Source organism: Acomys minous, assembly GCF_964271855.1.
Source record: "Acomys minous genome assembly, chromosome: 6".
NCBI lineage: Eukaryota > Metazoa > Chordata > Mammalia > Rodentia > Muridae > Acomys > Acomys minous.
Window position 1 is genome coordinate 95,491,403 of NC_140487.1, and position 18,113 is coordinate 95,509,515.

At 48.0% G+C, this 18,113-nt stretch overlaps 1 protein-coding gene across 6 annotated transcripts in view; it reads right to left on the reverse strand.

The window, feature by feature from the left end:
* The window catches only part of ST3GAL3 (ST3 beta-galactoside alpha-2,3-sialyltransferase 3), a 208,043-nt gene that overhangs the window by 180,055 nt on the left and 9,875 nt on the right, over positions 1–18,113 (reverse strand). For all 6 annotated transcript variants that reach the window (XM_084785058.1, XM_084785055.1, XM_084785060.1 and 3 more), the window contains exon 2: positions 1,282–1,426. In XM_084785058.1, coding sequence (XP_084641184.1) covers positions 1,282–1,396 — 115 coding nt within the window. In that variant the 5' untranslated portion in view covers positions 1,397–1,426. The remainder of the gene's footprint in view (positions 1–1,281; positions 1,427–18,113) is intronic.

Consider the following 18,113-nt stretch of genomic DNA (forward strand, 5'->3'; position numbering starts at 1 on the left):
ACACTGATACAAATGGCCCTTACCTTGAAGCACTCAACCTTAATGCTAATAAGTCAGGACAGACAAATTTGAATAACTTCTTGAAACACTAAGTAGTGATAATTATAAGCTAAGCTTTATTTTATTTTTTTAAAAATCTCATGTAGCCCAGGACGGTATTGGTTCTTGACATACTAGGTAAGCATCCTTCCTACCAAGTGAACCCCAGCCCCATCCCATTTAAGAGGCAAAAACAAACAAACAAACAAAAATTAAATTAAATTTTTTAAAAAAGAGGCACAAACATTCTAATCAAAGCAATAAAGATTTTACACAGTATTTTAAATCTTGCCTTAAAATTACCCTCGTAGTTTGGGCCACGTGAGAAACACCTGCTCCACCTCCCGACAACAGCTGCCGGGTTGGGGGGGGGAGTCTCAGGACAGGGGCAAGCCAGCTGCCAGCTGCCTCTTCCACCCCATCTTAACCTCAGCCCAGAGGCTGACCGTACTCTCTAGTTCTACACTGATGCCCAAGAGCTGCCCATAAAAGTAAGACTGGTTTTGAGAACACACATCAGTGGGAATCAGACCGGACAACATAATGTTTTCTAAACCAAGACTAAACAAAACAGCCAAAGAAGAGGCATGCGGGGTGCCCTGTATGACACTTCAAGCTGTGGCTCAGAACAGACAATGACGGGTGACAAGTGAAGTCATCACCTCAACTGCACACCTGTAACTCCAGGACATCAGGGAACAGAAACCAGAGCCGTTGGGCTGTGCGTGAGCCGCTATGCCACACCTGAGGCCAGAGGCTCACCTGGAGGGAAGGGGTCGGGAGTTGCCAGGTCAGGTATCAGTTCAATACCAAAGGGCTGCACAGATGAAGGAGACAAAACTTCCTCAAGGGAAAATAAAGGCACACCAAAGTGAAACTTCAAGGACAAAGTGAAGAAGGATGCTCTAAGAGCAGAAAAACCAACTTCAATAACAACCCCGAGGACGTGACTGAGAAGCACGGGGGGGGGGGGGGGGGGGGGGAGAGACACGACACTGCACTAATTAGAAAAGACAATTCCTTCAGGAGCTAGAAACTGCAGGTACAGCCCCAGGTGTGAACTGAAGAACAGCACAGGCTCACCGGGCACACGAAGGAAGCTGAGATTTGCCACAGCATGCGGATTGAAGTGGGGAGAAAGCATCAGAGTTCTCAGCACGCAGCAACTACAACGCCTTACGCCCCACAGGCACTGCAGCTACGTGGGAAAGGCTTGGGGTGAGCCACAGCGGCCATACTTACTGGAGTCTTCCCATTGGAGTAAGTGAAGCTTCCAGGCAGAATAATACAAAAATCCCAGGACCAGGAAGAGGCAGAGGGCTAGCAGCAGATTGCGCACAAATACCAAGAGTCCCATCTTCACATGATTTACAATGTCCTACATGACCTAAAAAGGAAAATGGAAAAGCCGTTAAGATATAAAGCAATCATCTTTATACGTGAAAAAAAAAAACTATAGAGACGGTTTCCAAATGAGGGGCAGTCACTGAGTCACTCGAGGCACCTGTCTCAAGGGAATGACTCCGGATAGCTCAGCACTTAGTCATCCCTGACCTCATGCCTGTCAACAGCCAATTTTTGGCAATTATAAGCTCTTAAATAATCTTTGTAGAAGTTTCTTTTCATTTCATATGGAGTTCTGTCTGTATGTGTGCACCGTGTGTGTGCTTGGTGCCGGCAGAGGCCGGAGGAGGGCATCAGATGCCCTGTAGCTGGGGTTAAAGGCAGCTGTGGGCTGCCCCACGTGGGTGCTGGGAACGCAATCTGGATCCTCTAGAAAAGTAGTGCACGTTCTTAACTACTGAGCCATCTCTCTAGCCCTTTTTAAAGTGGGTGTATACTTGGTGTACGGTGGGGTATGTGCATGTGTAAGTGTAGGCGCCCCCAAAAGAGAACCTCGGATCCCCCAGAGCTGGAGATATGGGTGACTGTGAGCCACCTGATACAGATGCTGGGAACTGAAGTTCAGCCCTCTGTAAGAGTAGCAAGCACTGCTAACCCCTCAAGTAAATCTTACATTATACGCCTTCCCACCACCCCTACTGTAGTTGCTTGCGCTGTTACTAGGTCAAGTGTCATTCCTCAGGAACTACCTACTCTGGGGTTTGGGGGTTTTTTTTGTTTTGTTTTGTTTTTTGTTTGTCTGTTTGCTTTAGGTTGGGTTTGGGTTTTTCAAGACAAGGTTTCTCTGTGTAACCTTGGCTGTCCTGGACTTACTTTGTAGACCAGGCTGACCTTGACCTCACAGAGACCCGCCTGCCTCTGCCTCCCGAGTGCTAGGTCTAGGATTACAGGCGTGTGCCACCATGCCTGGCCTGTTTGAAAGTTTTAAAATGAAAAATAAAGAGATAAACGGAAGCTGCATGAGGAGTGGGTCAAATTTAGCTTTGTCTATATCTTCGCATCACGTTGCATCGTCCAACGGCAGGTGGGAGGATCCTGCCCAGCCAGCAAGCAGGCGTGACGCAGCAGTGGACGTGAGCAGAGCCCTCGGCTCCACCACTGCTCCGCTAACATCCACCTGGGTATAGCGTCTGATCCCAGAGGCTGAGAGCACAGCAGTCCCCACCAGTCAGTTTAGACTCTGCATCCATTTTTGCACACAGAACTATTGTGCTCTTTCAAATTGTTCAGGACAGGGTCTCGCTACGCGGCCCAGGTTGACCTAGCCCTTGTCCCCTGTAGCCCAGACTGGCCCCCAAAGCTATGATCATTCTGTCTCAGCCTTCAAGTGCCGGCTGAGACTTCAAGCATGTGCCTCCATGCCCGGCTCATGATCATTTCTAATACAAACTCTAAAAATGTTGATTTCCCTGCCCAAACCCCTTTAGATCCGTTTTCTTCTGCCGCTAAATCACAAACACAGTAGGGGCAGACTAACAGTTAATAGTAAAACACATTTACTAGCTCAGCGCTCTGGAGGCCAGCACCTGCCACTGAGCGGCTCAGCCTGGCCCTTAGTGTACAGTCACACAAGTCCAAACCAGTGCGGTTCCAGAAAAGAACCCGTGTCCGTGCTCACCCCAGCTGCTGCCAGAATCTCATCCTGGCAGCCAGGTCCCTTGTAGGAAGGACCAGTCTTTGCCCCTGTAGTCTTTCTCTAACTTTCTACATGGCCCCCACCGGTCCTTGAGACTAAGCCTCTCTCACTCTCCAGTTTGCCCTTCTATAGCAACTCACTTCCACTTTTCTTTTTTTTTTTTTTTGGGGGGGGGGTGTTTTCGAGACAGGGTTTCTCTGTGTAGCCTTGGCTGTCCTGGACTCGCTTTGTAGATCAGGCTGGCCTCGAACTCACATCGATCCGCCTGCCTCTGCCTCCTGAGTGCTGGGATTAAAGGCGTGCGCCACCACGCCCGGCTCTCACTTCCACTTTTCAGTTGGAGAGATTCCTTCACTTTTGGGGGGCTCCTGGGATTATACTGGGCCCAACTACATAATCCAGCCTAACTGCCTTCTTTAAAGGGTCAAAATCTTTATTATATCTAGAAAGAGCCCTTGCAGCCTGGCGTGGTGATACACACCTTTAATCCCAGCACTTGGGAGGCTGAGGCAGGTGGATCTCTGTGAGTTCAAGGTCAGCCTGGTCTACAAAGACAGCTTCGGAACAGCCAGAGCTATTACACAGAGAAACCCTGTCTCAATAAGCCAAGATCGAAAGAAAGAAAAAAAGAAAGAAAGAAAGGAAGAAAGGAAGAAAGAAAGAAAGAAAGAAAGAAAGAAAGAAAGAAAGAAAGATCCCTTGCCAAGTCAGGTAACACACTCGTTGACTCAAGCAATCACAGTACAGGCATGTTCAGGGACCACCGTGCTAACGGGCCTGTCGCTCCATTCTAAGTTCTACTCTATAGGGTAGGGCCCCTGCTATCTTTCCGGCTCCCCTGCCTCTCTCAGCCTCACCAACGCCCCATGCATTAGCCCCAGCCAAACGGCCAGTACTGCTGACCCAAGGGCTACAGTCAGTGTTCTCTAGACCGCTCCCTAGGTTCCACTAATTTGATGGACTAGCTCATGAATCCCAAAGAAACACTTAATTTAGCAGTTTCAAGTAAGACATTACAAAGGGTGCAGATGAAGAGACATGTCAGCTAACACAGAGGAAAGGGGACAAGGGGCTTCCATGGCCTCTGTAGCTGGCACCCCATGATCTTCACCTGTTTGACTCCATCCTTTTGGATTTTGAGACCTTGCCAAGTGGGCCAATGATTACACAATGGCCACTTGTAAACAACTTACTCTCTCTAAAAAGGATAGAGAGTGGGACTAAAGATCCCAACCCTGGGGCTGGAGCGATGGCTCAGTGGTTAAAAGCACTGCCTGCTCTTCCAAAGGACATAGGTTCAATTCGCAGCACCCACATGTCAGTTGACAAGTGTCTGTAACTCCAAGATCTAGCCCCCCAACCAACGCACATAAATTAAAATTAAATAAAATATTTTTTAAAAAATATTAGATCCCAATCCTTCACACCCACCCCAGTCTCTTCCGGAAAAGTGTGGTTTGAGTAAGAATGGTCCCCATAGGCTATGTTTGAATATATGGTCCCCAGTTGGTAAAACTGTTTGCTTCAGCCATGCGTGGTGTCATGAACCTTTAATCCCAGCACTCAGGAAGGCAGAGGCAGCCAGATAGCTGTGAGTTCGAGGCCAGCCTATTCTACAAAATGAGTCCAGGACAGCCTAGGCTACAAGGAGAAACTTTGTCTCAAAAAAATCAAAGGAAGGAAGAAAGACAGCCAGACAGTTTGGGAAGTATTAGGTGTGGCCCTGATGGAGGAGGTGTGTCACTAGGGGCTGAGAGGATCAGACATTGCTACATTGTTAAAAGGCCTATTGCTAGAGTTACTTAGTAGCATCCACAAACACTGGCCAATCCCAGTTAGAGTCATGTAGCCACAGACAGGCTTCCCCTAGACGCCTTTAAAAGAGCCTGCCAGGGCTGGAGAGATGGCTTAGAGGTTAAGAGCACTGGTTGTTCTTCCAAAGGTCCTGAGTTCAATTCCCAGCAGCCACATGGTGGTTGACAACCATCTGTAATGAGAACTGGTGCCCTCTTTTGGCATGCTGGTATACATGCAGACAGGACATTGTTTAAGTAATAAATAAATAAATTAAAAAAAAAAAAACAGCATGGTCTACAAAGCGAGTCCATGACAGCCAAGGCTACACAGAGAAACCCTATCTCGAAAAACAAACAAACAAGCAAAACCCAAACAAAAAACAAACAAAACAAAAAAAGAGCCTGCCAGCTCCCCTTCAGGGTTGCCACCATTTTGTATGGATGGCTGACTCCTGCATGCAAGCTGTGTCTGCAGAATAAACGTTCTTTGTTTTTACATACTATTTGGGTCTGGGGTCTTCCTTCAGAGTGAGCTTTAATATTTCAAAAGACTCAAGCCATTCCCAGTGTCCCACTCTCTACCTCCTGGTTGTGTGTCAAGGTGTAAACTCTCAGTTACTGCTCCAGAGCCACACCTGCCTACCTGATGTCATGCTTCCTGCTATGATGTCACTGGACTCTAACCCTCTGAAACCGTAAGCCTTAAATTAAATGCTTCTAAAAAGTTAGCTGCCTTGGTCATGGTGTTTTTAATCACAACAACAGAAAAAGTAACTAAGACAACCAACTCTCCCATCCTGCAGCCACAGAGCAGCTGCTAGCTGTCAGTCAAGCTGCTGTCTGTCAGTCAAGCTGCTGGCTGTCAATCAAGCTGCTTCTGTCAGTCAAGCTGCTGTCTGTCAATCAAGCTGCTAGCTGTCAGTCAAGTTACTAGCTGTCAGTCAAGCTGCTAGCTGTCAAGCAAGCCATTAGTACACACCAAGCGATCACCTCAGATATTCTAGAGCTTTTAGGAGTTATATTGTCAGGAGACAGAGGTGAAGACCAAATGTATGTCAGATGAAAATTTACCTTCTCTCATATCAAAACTAACTCCAAGCTGTAATTATTCAGAGACAGGAATACTGACATAGGACCAAAAAAAAAAAAACATAATGGAGCTGTGGATTCTAAAAATGAGCCCCCTCAGACAGATACACAGACGTATAGGCATGAGTTTATCTACGTACACATATGCATGTTTATTCAATGCTAAGCATATACGGTGCAATGGCACCATAATTGTCATACTGGCTGCCCCTAGAGAACAGGATGGGGTGTAACACGTGCATTCTTGGGAGGCATTTGTTTTTCCCTTATACACTTCTGAATTACAACTGTGATTCAGTGAGCACAATGGGCCATAGTATTGCCTCCAGAGTTCAAATTTACAATGTTCCTACACCTTAACTCTGCCCTGCAACGAATAGTACAGGGGATCAGTGTGACGGCTCTGCAGGTGGAGGTGCTTGCTGCCAAGCCTGCCGACCAGAGTTCAATCCAGAGATCCATATGGTAGAAGACCCAGACTTTTCAAAGTTGTACCTGATGAATGCCACAGCAGGTACAGATTTAAAAAAAAAATGGCCCTGTGCAGGAATGCCTATTAGCAACACAGACTTTAAAGATAAAATTAACACCGGGCATGGTGGCACACAGCTTTAATCCCAGCACTCTGGAGGCAGAGGCAGGTGGATTGCTGTGAGCTCAAAGCCAGCCTGGTCTACAAAGCGAATCTAGGACAGCCAAGGCTACACAGAGAAACCCTGTTTTGAAAAGCAAAGCAAAAAAAAAAAAAAAAAAAAAAAAGATAAAATTAACAACAGTTCAGACGCCCAATTAGCAAGGAAACCACAGATCTAAGATTCTCTGCAGCACGTCTTCTGGGCCTTGACAGGAAGTACACTGAACATGCAGAAGGGATCCCAGAGGAGGTGTGATGGCAGGATTCTGTAAGCTGTGTGGGTAGGGTTTTTAAAGAGCTGTTGGGAGACTAGCAAGGGCAGGAGGCTGCTGCTTCTCTCCTGAGAGTGTGAGAGGAGAAAGCTGTGACAGAGCTGGCAGGAGAAACGGGGCTGGATAGAAGCAGCGAGACCTGGGTGTAGCTTTAACTAGGACCGTGGCCAGCGGCTGTGGGGTGATAAAGAACATCCTAATCTCTCTCACTCACTCTTGGAGCTGCCTCTTGCCAACGGATCCCAAATGGAAGCCAGAGGACCAGGAAGTGTGATAGCACCGTTCACAAAGGCCAGCCATGGCACACAGCGGAAGGAAGGATCCGCAGAAATCACCTAGACCAAGAGGAGTGCACGTTTGTACAGCCTCATGCCAGCAACAACAAGCGAGGTAGTTGTAATTTAAAACTTAGGAGGATTTGGGGGTGGAGATGGCTCAGTGGTTAAGAGCACTTGCTGCTCTTACAGAGGACCTGGGTTAGGCTCCCAGGACCAAGATGGCAGCTCACAATCGCCTGTGACCCCAGTCTCAGGGGAGCCAACGTTGTCTTCTGAACTCCCTCCTGCATGCACGTGGTGCATACAAACCCACACAGGCACACACGCACACATGCACGCACGCGCACACACACGCACACACGAATACATCTTTAGAAATTAAGGTTTGGAGGGGCATATTGTGCAATCTATTCACATATTTATTTTCAGTCTTTATAAAAAGGCAATATACAAAGCTTTCAAAGTGAAGAGAAAGCAGTGACTTTGTAGGTCTTTATTTTTTTCATGTCCTTCCCCGGAAGCCATCTTGTTTTATGAAACAGAGTCTCTCACTGAACTGGGAGCTCACCCAATCAGGTAGTCTAGTCTGGCTAGCAGATCCCAGAGCTCACCCAATCAGCTAGTCTGGTCTGGCTAGCAGATCCCAGAGCTGGGATTAAAGCACAAGGCCCAACACCAGCCTCTCATGTGGGTGACAGGGTCATGTCGGGTCCTTGTGCCTGCAGAGCAGTACTTTACTGAGTCACCTCTTGGGCCCCAGAGACGTGAGCTTCTGGCGGCACAGTGGACTCTGCATCTTAACTTCCCTCTAAGAGCTAAAGAGCTGCCTACAAGATGCAACAACCCTCAGCAAGCTTTCCTTTGAGAGGGCGGAAGCGATGGCAGTAGTGTCGCCTCAATCAGTGCAGCCAGGCAGCAACCACAACCTTAGGCTCTGGCAGACACACGGCAGCCCCAGCTTGAGTCAGTCTAACAGACTTACCCCTTTATTCAACAGGGAGTTCGAGGGCAGGGTGCGTGGCCTACACAGGAAGAAACAGCGCCTCCTTAGCATGTGCGGGGCCCCGGGGTTCCACTCCTAGCACCACACAACCAGAAACCCAACATCTAGACATCTTGTGTCCTCACTGCCGTCCTCCTTTCAGGGGATGAGCAGGGCAGTGCATGTGGGCACGCACACCAGTGTGCTCACGTGCTACCTGCAGCTGCACTGGCCTTCCCGTCTTTCTATACGGAAAGCAATCCGTTCGCCCTAATACTTCCAATTCTAACCCAAACCAAATGACTACTCCCAGCTTTTCCCTTTACGGATGTCAATCATTTAGAAACCCTCCCACCACTGGCTTCAATATATTCACCTTTCCACTCTGTGCCCCCTTGAGCCCTCTGTGGGCTTCTCCCTGACTCCTCACCTACCTTGCTCTGCCCCCCTAAAGCCTATGTATGGTTTGCTTAACTGAAGTATTCGGAAAAGGAGGGGAGAAAAGAACTATCACCCCAAGGAGATGCTTTAATTTACCATCAATATGTCGGCTCTCTCAAACTGCTCTTGACTGTCAGTGGTTTCACAGATTCCTCTGACTTTGCTTTCAAGCCCCCTCTCCCTCAGGGGAGGGGGCCACTGCCCCGATGTAGAACAGGGCCAACCGTCTTCATCAGGGCAGCTGAGACGCCTACAGACAACCTCAAGGTCAGTCAGGAGGATCAGTGCACCCTAACCTGAGACTCTAGGCTCCCCCTCCTAAACGGTCCTGTCAGCTGCGTGAGTCCGCAGCTGCGGTCTTTTGACCCGTTGGTGGTGACAATAAAGTGCTTATTAAGTGGAAGGTTTACTGGGGTGGGGGACTCATTTATGCAGCCACGAGGAGGTTTGGTGTTCCCTCCTAGGGCGGGACTTTTTGGTGGCGTGGATGTTTCTCGGTGACCAATACTCCTGTGAGTAACCCCTGACTCATACTCTGTAGGTAGGCCTAAGAAACTCCTTGGTTCACCATATTGGACTCTGGTGGACTTTGGTCTGAGGTCAGCGCCTTCTCAGGGATGAACAGATACTTGCCCACTTCTGGAAAAGCACACACAACAGGAACTCCTCAGAAAGCCTGGAAACAATGTTCGACACTCCCAACACATGTCAAACAAGCCTTAGGAATTTTACCTTCTGGCTATACCTGGAAGCCTCCACCCATGCCATGCAGGAGACTGTATTGTCCCGTTCCCTGTCCCCCCCACCACCACCCCATTCCCACCTAGTAATCTTCAGTTCTGTGACAGCCTCATAGGAACCTGTAGCCTCTGTCCCCACCCTCCAACTCACATACACAGCAGCCAATGTGATACGACTCCTGCCAGGCATCAACTTCCCACCATCCTTAGCTTACCTCCCCAAGCACTGAGCCAGGCTCTCCCACTCTCTTCCCATCCCATCTCCCCGCACCCTCACCACGAGCCTCCTTCTCCGGCCAGCAAACCTCTGTCTGTATTTAGAGCTCACCCTTCCCATCCGAGGTCAAAGTGAAGCCTTTGCCATCCACTTGCTGTGAGACAGTGTCGCCGTATATCCCAGGCTGGCCTCTGGTGAGGTCTATTCATTTTATTTATTTACTTATATATTTTTATTTATATACACATATTTATTATTTCTGTTGAGTATGCCACATGTGTAGGCCAGTGCAAGCCAGAAGAGGTGACTGAGTCCCTTAGAGCTGGGGTTTAGAGGTGGCTGTCGACACCCTGATGCAGATGCTGGGAACCAAACTCCAGCCATGGCTGGAAACTGTTTGATCAGACTCCCTTCCTTCTAGCCAGGTGCTACGCACCCTTCATTTTCATCTTAAAGTTGGATTCGTTCCACAGGGAAGTGTTACCTGTCTCATACCTTAGGCTAAGGTTTCTTTCAGATGCTCCCACACACCTGTGCGGCCCGTTCTTGTTCACAGCGCACTTACAGTTGGTAAGTGTAATAATCTAGCACTTACACTCGGGCTCACTCAGATGGGAAATTGCTGTTTTGTTTACCATCGTACCCTGGTACGTGTTAAAAGCTTATCTATGAACTACCTGATGACACAGTAGATTACAGCATGCTTTAAAAGAGTCATTCATTCCGCAGAAAACTGGATTGCTTTAATGAGCCATAGGAAGAAAAGTTACACAGAAGTCTGAACTGCCTGAAAGAAACTGCACCCCAAACCATTTCTAGAACACTCTATAACTGATTATTTCTGAAACTGAACCTGCAACATCTAGAATGGAAGTGTCAGTGCCGCTGGCGCTGGGGTGTCAGCTACAGAACAGGACTGTCACCATCCGAAGCCACAAGGCACTTGTAGGGTGTCCACTGTGAAGACTTTTGAAGCAAGCTAATCGCAAATTATCACATACAATTTATTAGCCAGCTTCCAAAACTGGTTCTTGAGAAACTTATCAGTTCTTAAAAAAAAAAAAAAAAGCTTTTTGCTGAACACACCCAAGCCATTCAGAATTTACCGCTTGACTGAACAGATTTAAACAGTTAATATATATGAAATGTATGAAATTACTCTACTCAGAACTGTACCTGGATTTTTTGGGGGGTTACTTTATTGGGTTCTTTTCCCTACCTCCCTACACCACCCTTGTCCCTTCCAACTTTCCAACACCAGATAGGAGAGAAAGAAGATGTGGGAGGAAAGGGGCGTCAATGTTGTTAGGCTTCATCCTGCGTTGAGTTCCTTGGGGAAATTTTGATCTTTACCGTCAGGATATCTCCAACCAGCAACCAGCAACAAAGAGCACCCAAGAGCAGCAGTAGGGGGAGCAGCAGCCACCCCACATCTCGGGGCTCTGGCATTGATAACACCCTCTGCAGAGTCCCCGGAATTCCAAACATGAACTATCTACAGCTGGCAAAAGCATGCCCCTGCCAGAGCATGAAGCAAACCACAGTCAGCTGCTGTGGGCCATCGGAAGCAGCCCCATATCCCACACCTGGGGATTAAAACAAAAACACAGCCACATAGCACTTCTGTGTTTTTAAAGAAACCAAAAGTTCTCGATACACAGAACAACTACATTCTTTCTAATCACCAGCAATAAGACAAATAATAGTGCTGATATTCACATAGCACTTAGTGTGGACCAGCCCTGCTCTACGAGTTTCATCCGAGTTAATTTATTCGTTCTGCTTATTGAGTCTATGATGTTATCAGTCACAGTTCACAGTGAAGAAGTCCAAACACAAAGCAGTTCCAGATCACAGCCTAGTACACAGCAAAGCGGGACCCAAAGTCAGGTGACCTGGCCCCGTTCATTCCGCACCACCCTCTCTTCGTAAAGAAAGGGGTTAGGGATTACCTCACTGGCAGAACATGGGGTTCTGGTAGAAGCGGCCGGAGATTATCTCGCTGACAGAGCATGGGGGTCTGGGTTCAAATGCCCAGCACCAAAGACAGACAGACAGACACAGAGAAACAGGGAGATACTCAGAAAGGCCACATCAGAACAGCAACAGAGCCAGGCAGTGCACAGGCCTTTAATGCCTGACCTCAGGCGGCACAGTTGAAGGCCGACCTATATAGCAAGTTCCAGGCCAGCCAGGCTACGTAGTGAGACCACGTGTTGTTTTGTTTGTTTGTTTGTTTGAGACAGGGGTTCTCTGTGTAGACTTGGCTGTCCTGGCCTCACCTACCTCTACCTCCCCAAGTGCTGGGATTACAGGTGTGCGCCACCACACTCGACTGCGAGACCATGTTTCGAATAAATAGATCCTAAGAGGAAAGAATGGGCACATTCCGGAGCTATATAAAAACACTGCCACAAGAGTGGGAAAACAGAAAGGGTCAGGGCAGATCGAGGGAAGTACGGAAGACAAAGACAAACAACAAACAACAACAACATGTCAGAGAACCAGCAAAGATCATTAACAAGATCAGCCTGGAGGTGTAAGGAGTTCAGGCATAGCTCCGGGCAGAGTGTTTCCCAGGGATGTGTGCAGCTCTGGGTTCTGTCTCCAGCAGGAAGTCAGTTCCACCACCCAAAAAATGGCTACAGAAAAACAAACCAACAGGGGCAGAGGCCAAAGAAAGAGCCACTGGGGAAAGAAAACTAGGTGCGGTTACCTTTATGTTGCTATGACCAGACACCCGAGGAAAGCAAAGAGAAGAAAGGTTTACTTATGCTCACAATTTCAGAGGCATCGGTCCGTGGCCTCGAGACTTCCATCTGGAGCTGACAGTGAGGCAGGAGGGCTGGGTATGGCGGGAGAGGTGATTCACTCCAATGGACAGAGAACCGTTCCAGGAGCCACAGACGCTTCCTCTAGCTCCGCCCCCACCTTTCAGAGCTCTACACCATCTGCAGAGTGCGCGAGGCCTAATCCTCTCTAGAAACACTCTCACAGACACACCCAGAAGTTTGTTGGCTAGGCTTTCTCAGTCTAATCAAGTTGCCAATGGAGATTAACCGCTGAAAGCAGTAAATCAACAAACCAGCTCCGGGGGACAAGGAACTGAGGGGACAACCATAAAAAAATAAGAAGAAATATGAAAGAGAACGTGGACTCTCCTGAAAATACAGTGAGGGTCATAAAGGCTGTGAATGATTTTAAAAAAAAAGACAGGCAAGGTAAAATGAGAAAGACATAGAAATTAAAGAATTTCCTGCACATGTCGAAACCAGCAGATGTTACAGGACAGTAACGCTGCCTGAGCAACAACCAGGCAAATGGGTCAGAGAAAGATGAGAAAATGGCAGTTGAAGGTCATTGGGGAAACTGGCCCCTCTGAATCTTCATGGCAAAGGCGTCAAGGACAGCCTGGAGATCAGCGAAGGGGGTTCTTTCCTTGACGTGCGTCAGTGTTTTGTCTGAACAGATGTCTGTACACTGTGTGCGTGGCAGGGGCTGTGGAGGCCAGAGGAGGGCACTGGAGCCTCATTACAGACGGTCGTGAGCCACCATATGGGCACCAGGAAGCAAACCCAGGTCCCCTGGAACAGCAGCTAGTGCCCTTAACCTCAGGCCCCACCACCCCATGCCCCTCCTCCTGCCCCTCCCCCCTCCACAAGGGGAATTTGAACACTAAGGGTACACTGGGTACCCAGCTACCTACTATGATGGTTACATATTTATTGCCTATGAGTTCCTAATTCCAATCCATCTTTATGCTAATTATTCTTTTTTTAAAAACTACCTCCGTGTGTGCGTTGCGTGCGCGCGCATGACTGACGGACACAAGGTGTAGAGGCTGGAGGAGAACTTGAGTCAGTTTTCTTCCTCCGCCATGGGGCCCCACGTCACGGGCTGGGAGATCTGGCTGGCCCCACTCGACACTTGAGATATCCTTCACATATCAGGTGCTTTACCCATCCGGAGTAAGTACTTCAGGGGCTGGAGAGGGGCTCAGGGTTAGGGGTGCTGGCTACATAGACACACATACACACACACACACACACACACACACACACACACACACACACACACACACTGGGGGCTGGAAACAGTGATTAAGAGCATATTCTGTTCTTCCAGGACCCAAATTCAGTTCCCAGCACCCATACCAAGTGCCTTACACCCCTCCTGTAATTCTAGTCTCAGGAGATATGATGCCTCTGGCCTCCACATGTGTCTTCACACGCGTGCGGGCGCACACACGCGCGCGCACACACACACACACACACACACACACACACTTTTTTTTAAAGAATTGAAATTAAAATATATATATATATGATTCACTGGTTCTTAAAATATGCACACAATGCTGGGTGTGCGCCTTTCATCCCAGCACTCACAAGGCAAAAGCAGGTGGATCTCTGAGTTCGAGGCCAACCTGGTCTACAGAATGAAGTCCAGGACAACCAGGACCACACAGAGAAGCCCTGTCTCGAATATTAACAAGAAAAGAATACTCACAAAGCTCACAGAGCCGTACAAAGGCCACCTGCGTCATTGTTCGGATGCACCCATTGGCCTAGGGAGGGTGTCCCTAGGCTGACAGCATCCTACGGAATCCCCTGTTGCTCCAATCCTAATCTACTTTCCATCTGCAGTGATGTGCCTGCCTATTCTAGAATTTCATTAAAAAAAAAAAAAAAATCACGCGATGCCCGGGAATTACTGTTTGGCCTCGACCAATTAACAATGAGTCTGAGGCTCATGGTTGCTGTGATACATATCAACACTCATTGCTTCTTACTGTCAGATAATGCTCCCTTTCCTTACATGACTGTACTGTACACATCTGATTTACCCATCCATTATGAAAAAGGATTTGAGCCCTTTCTTCCTTTTGTTTGAGTAATGTTGCCACAAACATCCATCTATAAATTTTCATAGACACATAGCTTCCTAGCTGTTCTTGGAGATAGACTCTGGGGCAGCAGTGGATAAATATGGCCCAGAATGATGTGTGTCTAGGCCGGACATGAATTGTGTTTAGCGGAGGAAATGGCAGCGTTTTCCAAAGTGACTACCCTATTACTAGCCCTGTTACTCCCAGGAGCAGGGCTGGAGAGTTCCAGCCTATGACGTCAGCTTCCTGGTGAGTATGAGCCGTATCTCACTGCTGGTTCTTGATGCCAACCACTGGCCCGCAAGCCATCTGTTTACTTGTCACCAGTCCACCCCAACAGCATTCTAACTCTTTCAATCGGTGATTTTTTTTTTCTTTTTTGAGATGGGGTCTCTCTGTGTAGCCTTGGCTGTCCTGGACTCGCTTTGTAGACCAGGCTAGCCTCAAACTCACAGTGATCCACCTGCCTCTGCCTCCCGAGTGCTGGGATTAAAGGTGTGCGCCACCATGTCCAGCCCAATTAATTATTTTTATGTTAAACTTTGCTGGTGGCTGGAGAGATGGCTCAGCGGTTAAGAGCACTGACTGTTCTTCCAGAGAACCCAGGTTCAAATCCCAGCACCCATATAAAGGCTCACAATCATCTATAACTCCAACTCCAGGGGATCTGACACCGTCTTCTGGACTCTTTGGGCACCACGCACACTTATGTGCACAGGCACGCATGCAGACAAAACACCCAGAGACACCAAAGAAGTAAATACAATAAACTTAGTAAATTTGCCTTCTCCGGGTGCCATGTGGGTTCCTTCTCCTGACTTGCCCCAGCCCCACAGCGGCTTTCTAAATAGAAATTAAATATAGAGTTTTTGAAACCAGGAAACAGGAGTCATCCAGGTGGCTTAGCATGTAAAGGCACTTGCCAAGCCTAACAACCTGAGCTCAATCTCTAGGGCTCACACTGTGGAGGGAACCAGGCTGTTGGCCCACGAGTTCCACACACACACACACACACACATACATACATACATACATGTAATTTTAAAAGCAACAACAAGAAAATGGACGAGTAAAAATGAAAAATATGTTATTGCCAGTCATAGCCTCAGGGGTGTGCTGACCCAAAACTTAGACTATTATTTTAAGTACGCCAGGACTTATTGCAACTTTTTTTGGTGACGCAGCTGTGTAGTTCTCAAGCATGAACTTTGTAGATGAATCATGCTGCGGTGTCAAAAAGCTGAACACAAGCCAGGCATGGTGGCGCACACCTTTAATCCCAGCACTTGGGAGGCAGAGGCAGGTGGGTCGCTGTGAGTTTTTGAGGCCAGCCTGGTCTACAAAGCAAGTCCAGGACAGCCAGGGCTACACAGAGAAACCCTGTCTGGAGAAAAGAAGAAGAAGAAGAAGAAGAAGAAGAAGAAGAAGAAGAAGAAGAAGAAGAAGAAGAAGAAGAAGAAGCAGCAGCAGCAGCTGAACAGTTGAACACAGAGGCTGGAATAATGGCTCAGCAATTAAGAGCACTGGATGCTCTTCCAGAAGTCCCAGGTTCAATTCCCAGCACCCTCATGGTGGCTCACGGTCATCTGTAACTCTAGTTCCTGGGATTCGATGCTCTCTCTGACCTACACTGGCACCAGCCACACATGCAGGTGCACATACATATATTACATACATTCGGGCACACACACATACACATGTACTTGGAAAATGATAAAATAAATCTTGGTTTGGTTTTTGCTTTTTTTTTTTTTTTTTTTTTAAGTTTTTCAAGACATGGTTTCTCTGTCTAGCCTTGCTTGGTCTGGACTCACTTTGTAGACCAGGATGGGCTTAAACTCACAGAAATCCGCCTACCTCTGCCTCCCGAGTGCTGGGATTAAAGGCGTGTGCCACCATGTCCGGCTGGAAAATAATAAAATAAATCTTAAAACAAAACAAAACAAAACAAAAAACCGAAAGTGGACACAAGCGGGTGAGAAGGTTTGGTGGTAAAGGCACTTCCGGATGAAAGATGGCAACCTGAGTCAGATGCCCACACCCTGCAGCGGAAGAAGAGAACCAACTCTCAAGGGACGTCCTCTGACCTGCAGACAGGCACCACAGCTTATGCCCACCTGCGTTAACACGCACACCGCACACACACATACAGTAAGAATAAATGTACTTTACACTGCTCACGCCTGCTGGAAGAGTTTAGGAAGAGCAGAAATCGGTTGCTCACGGCTGTCCCTGTAGTGCTTTGGAGGCTGAGGAAGATATAGGAGTGAAAATCCACAGGAAGACAACTTTTGGTTTTGCACAGATAACGTCATTATCACTTTTACTGAATGGAGGGGGGAGGGTCTTTAGAAAAGAGCTGTTAAGATCTGGTTTTAATGATACATACATACACATAAATGTAGTGTGTGTGTGTGTGTGTGTGTGTGTCAATGGTGTTCAGAGGAAAAAATTTTTTATTTGGAAAAGGTGACTTCTACAAGAACAGTAAGAATGCTGATGCAGGGAGTGGTGGCACACTCCTTTTTAAAAATATTTATTTATTTTTTATTATGTATACAGCAGTCTACCTACATATACACCTGGAGGGCAGCAGAGGACAGCGGATCACATTACAGATGGTTGTGAGCCACCATGTGGTTGCTGGGAATTAAACTCAGGACCTTTGGAAGAGCAGGTGGTGCTCTTAACCTCTGAGCCAACTCTCCAGCACACCTCCCTCCCCCCAACCCGCCCCAACCCGCCCCTGCACACCTTTAATCCCAAAACTCAGGTGGATCAGTGTGAGTTAGAGGTCAGCCTGGTCTACAAAGGGAGTCCAGGACGGAACAAAGAATGCCCAGTGAATACTTGAGAAGACGGTACTTCAGTATTTGAGAACTGGCCCTCCTCTGCCTGGCCTGCCTGAAACAGGGGTAGGGGCTGGTGTGGAAAGTAAGGCTGGGAGAAGGCAGGAGGCCCAGAAAACTGGAAACCAAATTGCAGCTCAAAAGCAGCTGCTAACGATATATAAACAAAGGTGCAGGCCTGTGCCCCTAAGGAGTACAGGCCAGCTCACTGGACTCTGCTCTGTGTTGTGCACAGACACAGAACATGTAACCGAGACAGGAAACAGAGATGGGAAGAGAAAGCTCTTAGAACCAAAGCTAGGTTGTCTCTGGCTTTGTGCCTGAAGGAGAAAACATTAGGGGAGGAAAAACACCCAGGATGCCTTTCCAGACAATGTAATGCATTTCTTTACAAAAACCAACGGAAACAACGTGACATCTATAGACTCAGTGATGAGTTCCGTTACTCTTATGCTGTTCTTTCTTTGATTTGTATGCTTCATATTTGGGGGTGGGGGTGGGGTTTCGAGACATGGTCTCTCAGTGTAGCCTTGGCTGTCCCAGACTCACTCTGTAGACCAGGCTGGCCTCGAACTCATAGTGATCCACCTGCCTCTGCCTCCCGAGTGCTGGGAGTAAAGGCGTGCAGGAGCTGGCAGAGGTCAGAAGCATCAGACAGCGCCCCTGAAGCTGGAGTTACAGAGCGTGGGGCACCAGATGTGAGTGCCGGGAACCGAACCGCGGTCCTCTGCTCTTACCCGTGCTGGACAGTAGACGGTTATAAACGTGCGAGAAATGCTCCTTCCTGTTCTCCTCTGAGACTGTGTATGTTTAAGCCTATGCGCCATATGGTTTACCCATTCATCTTT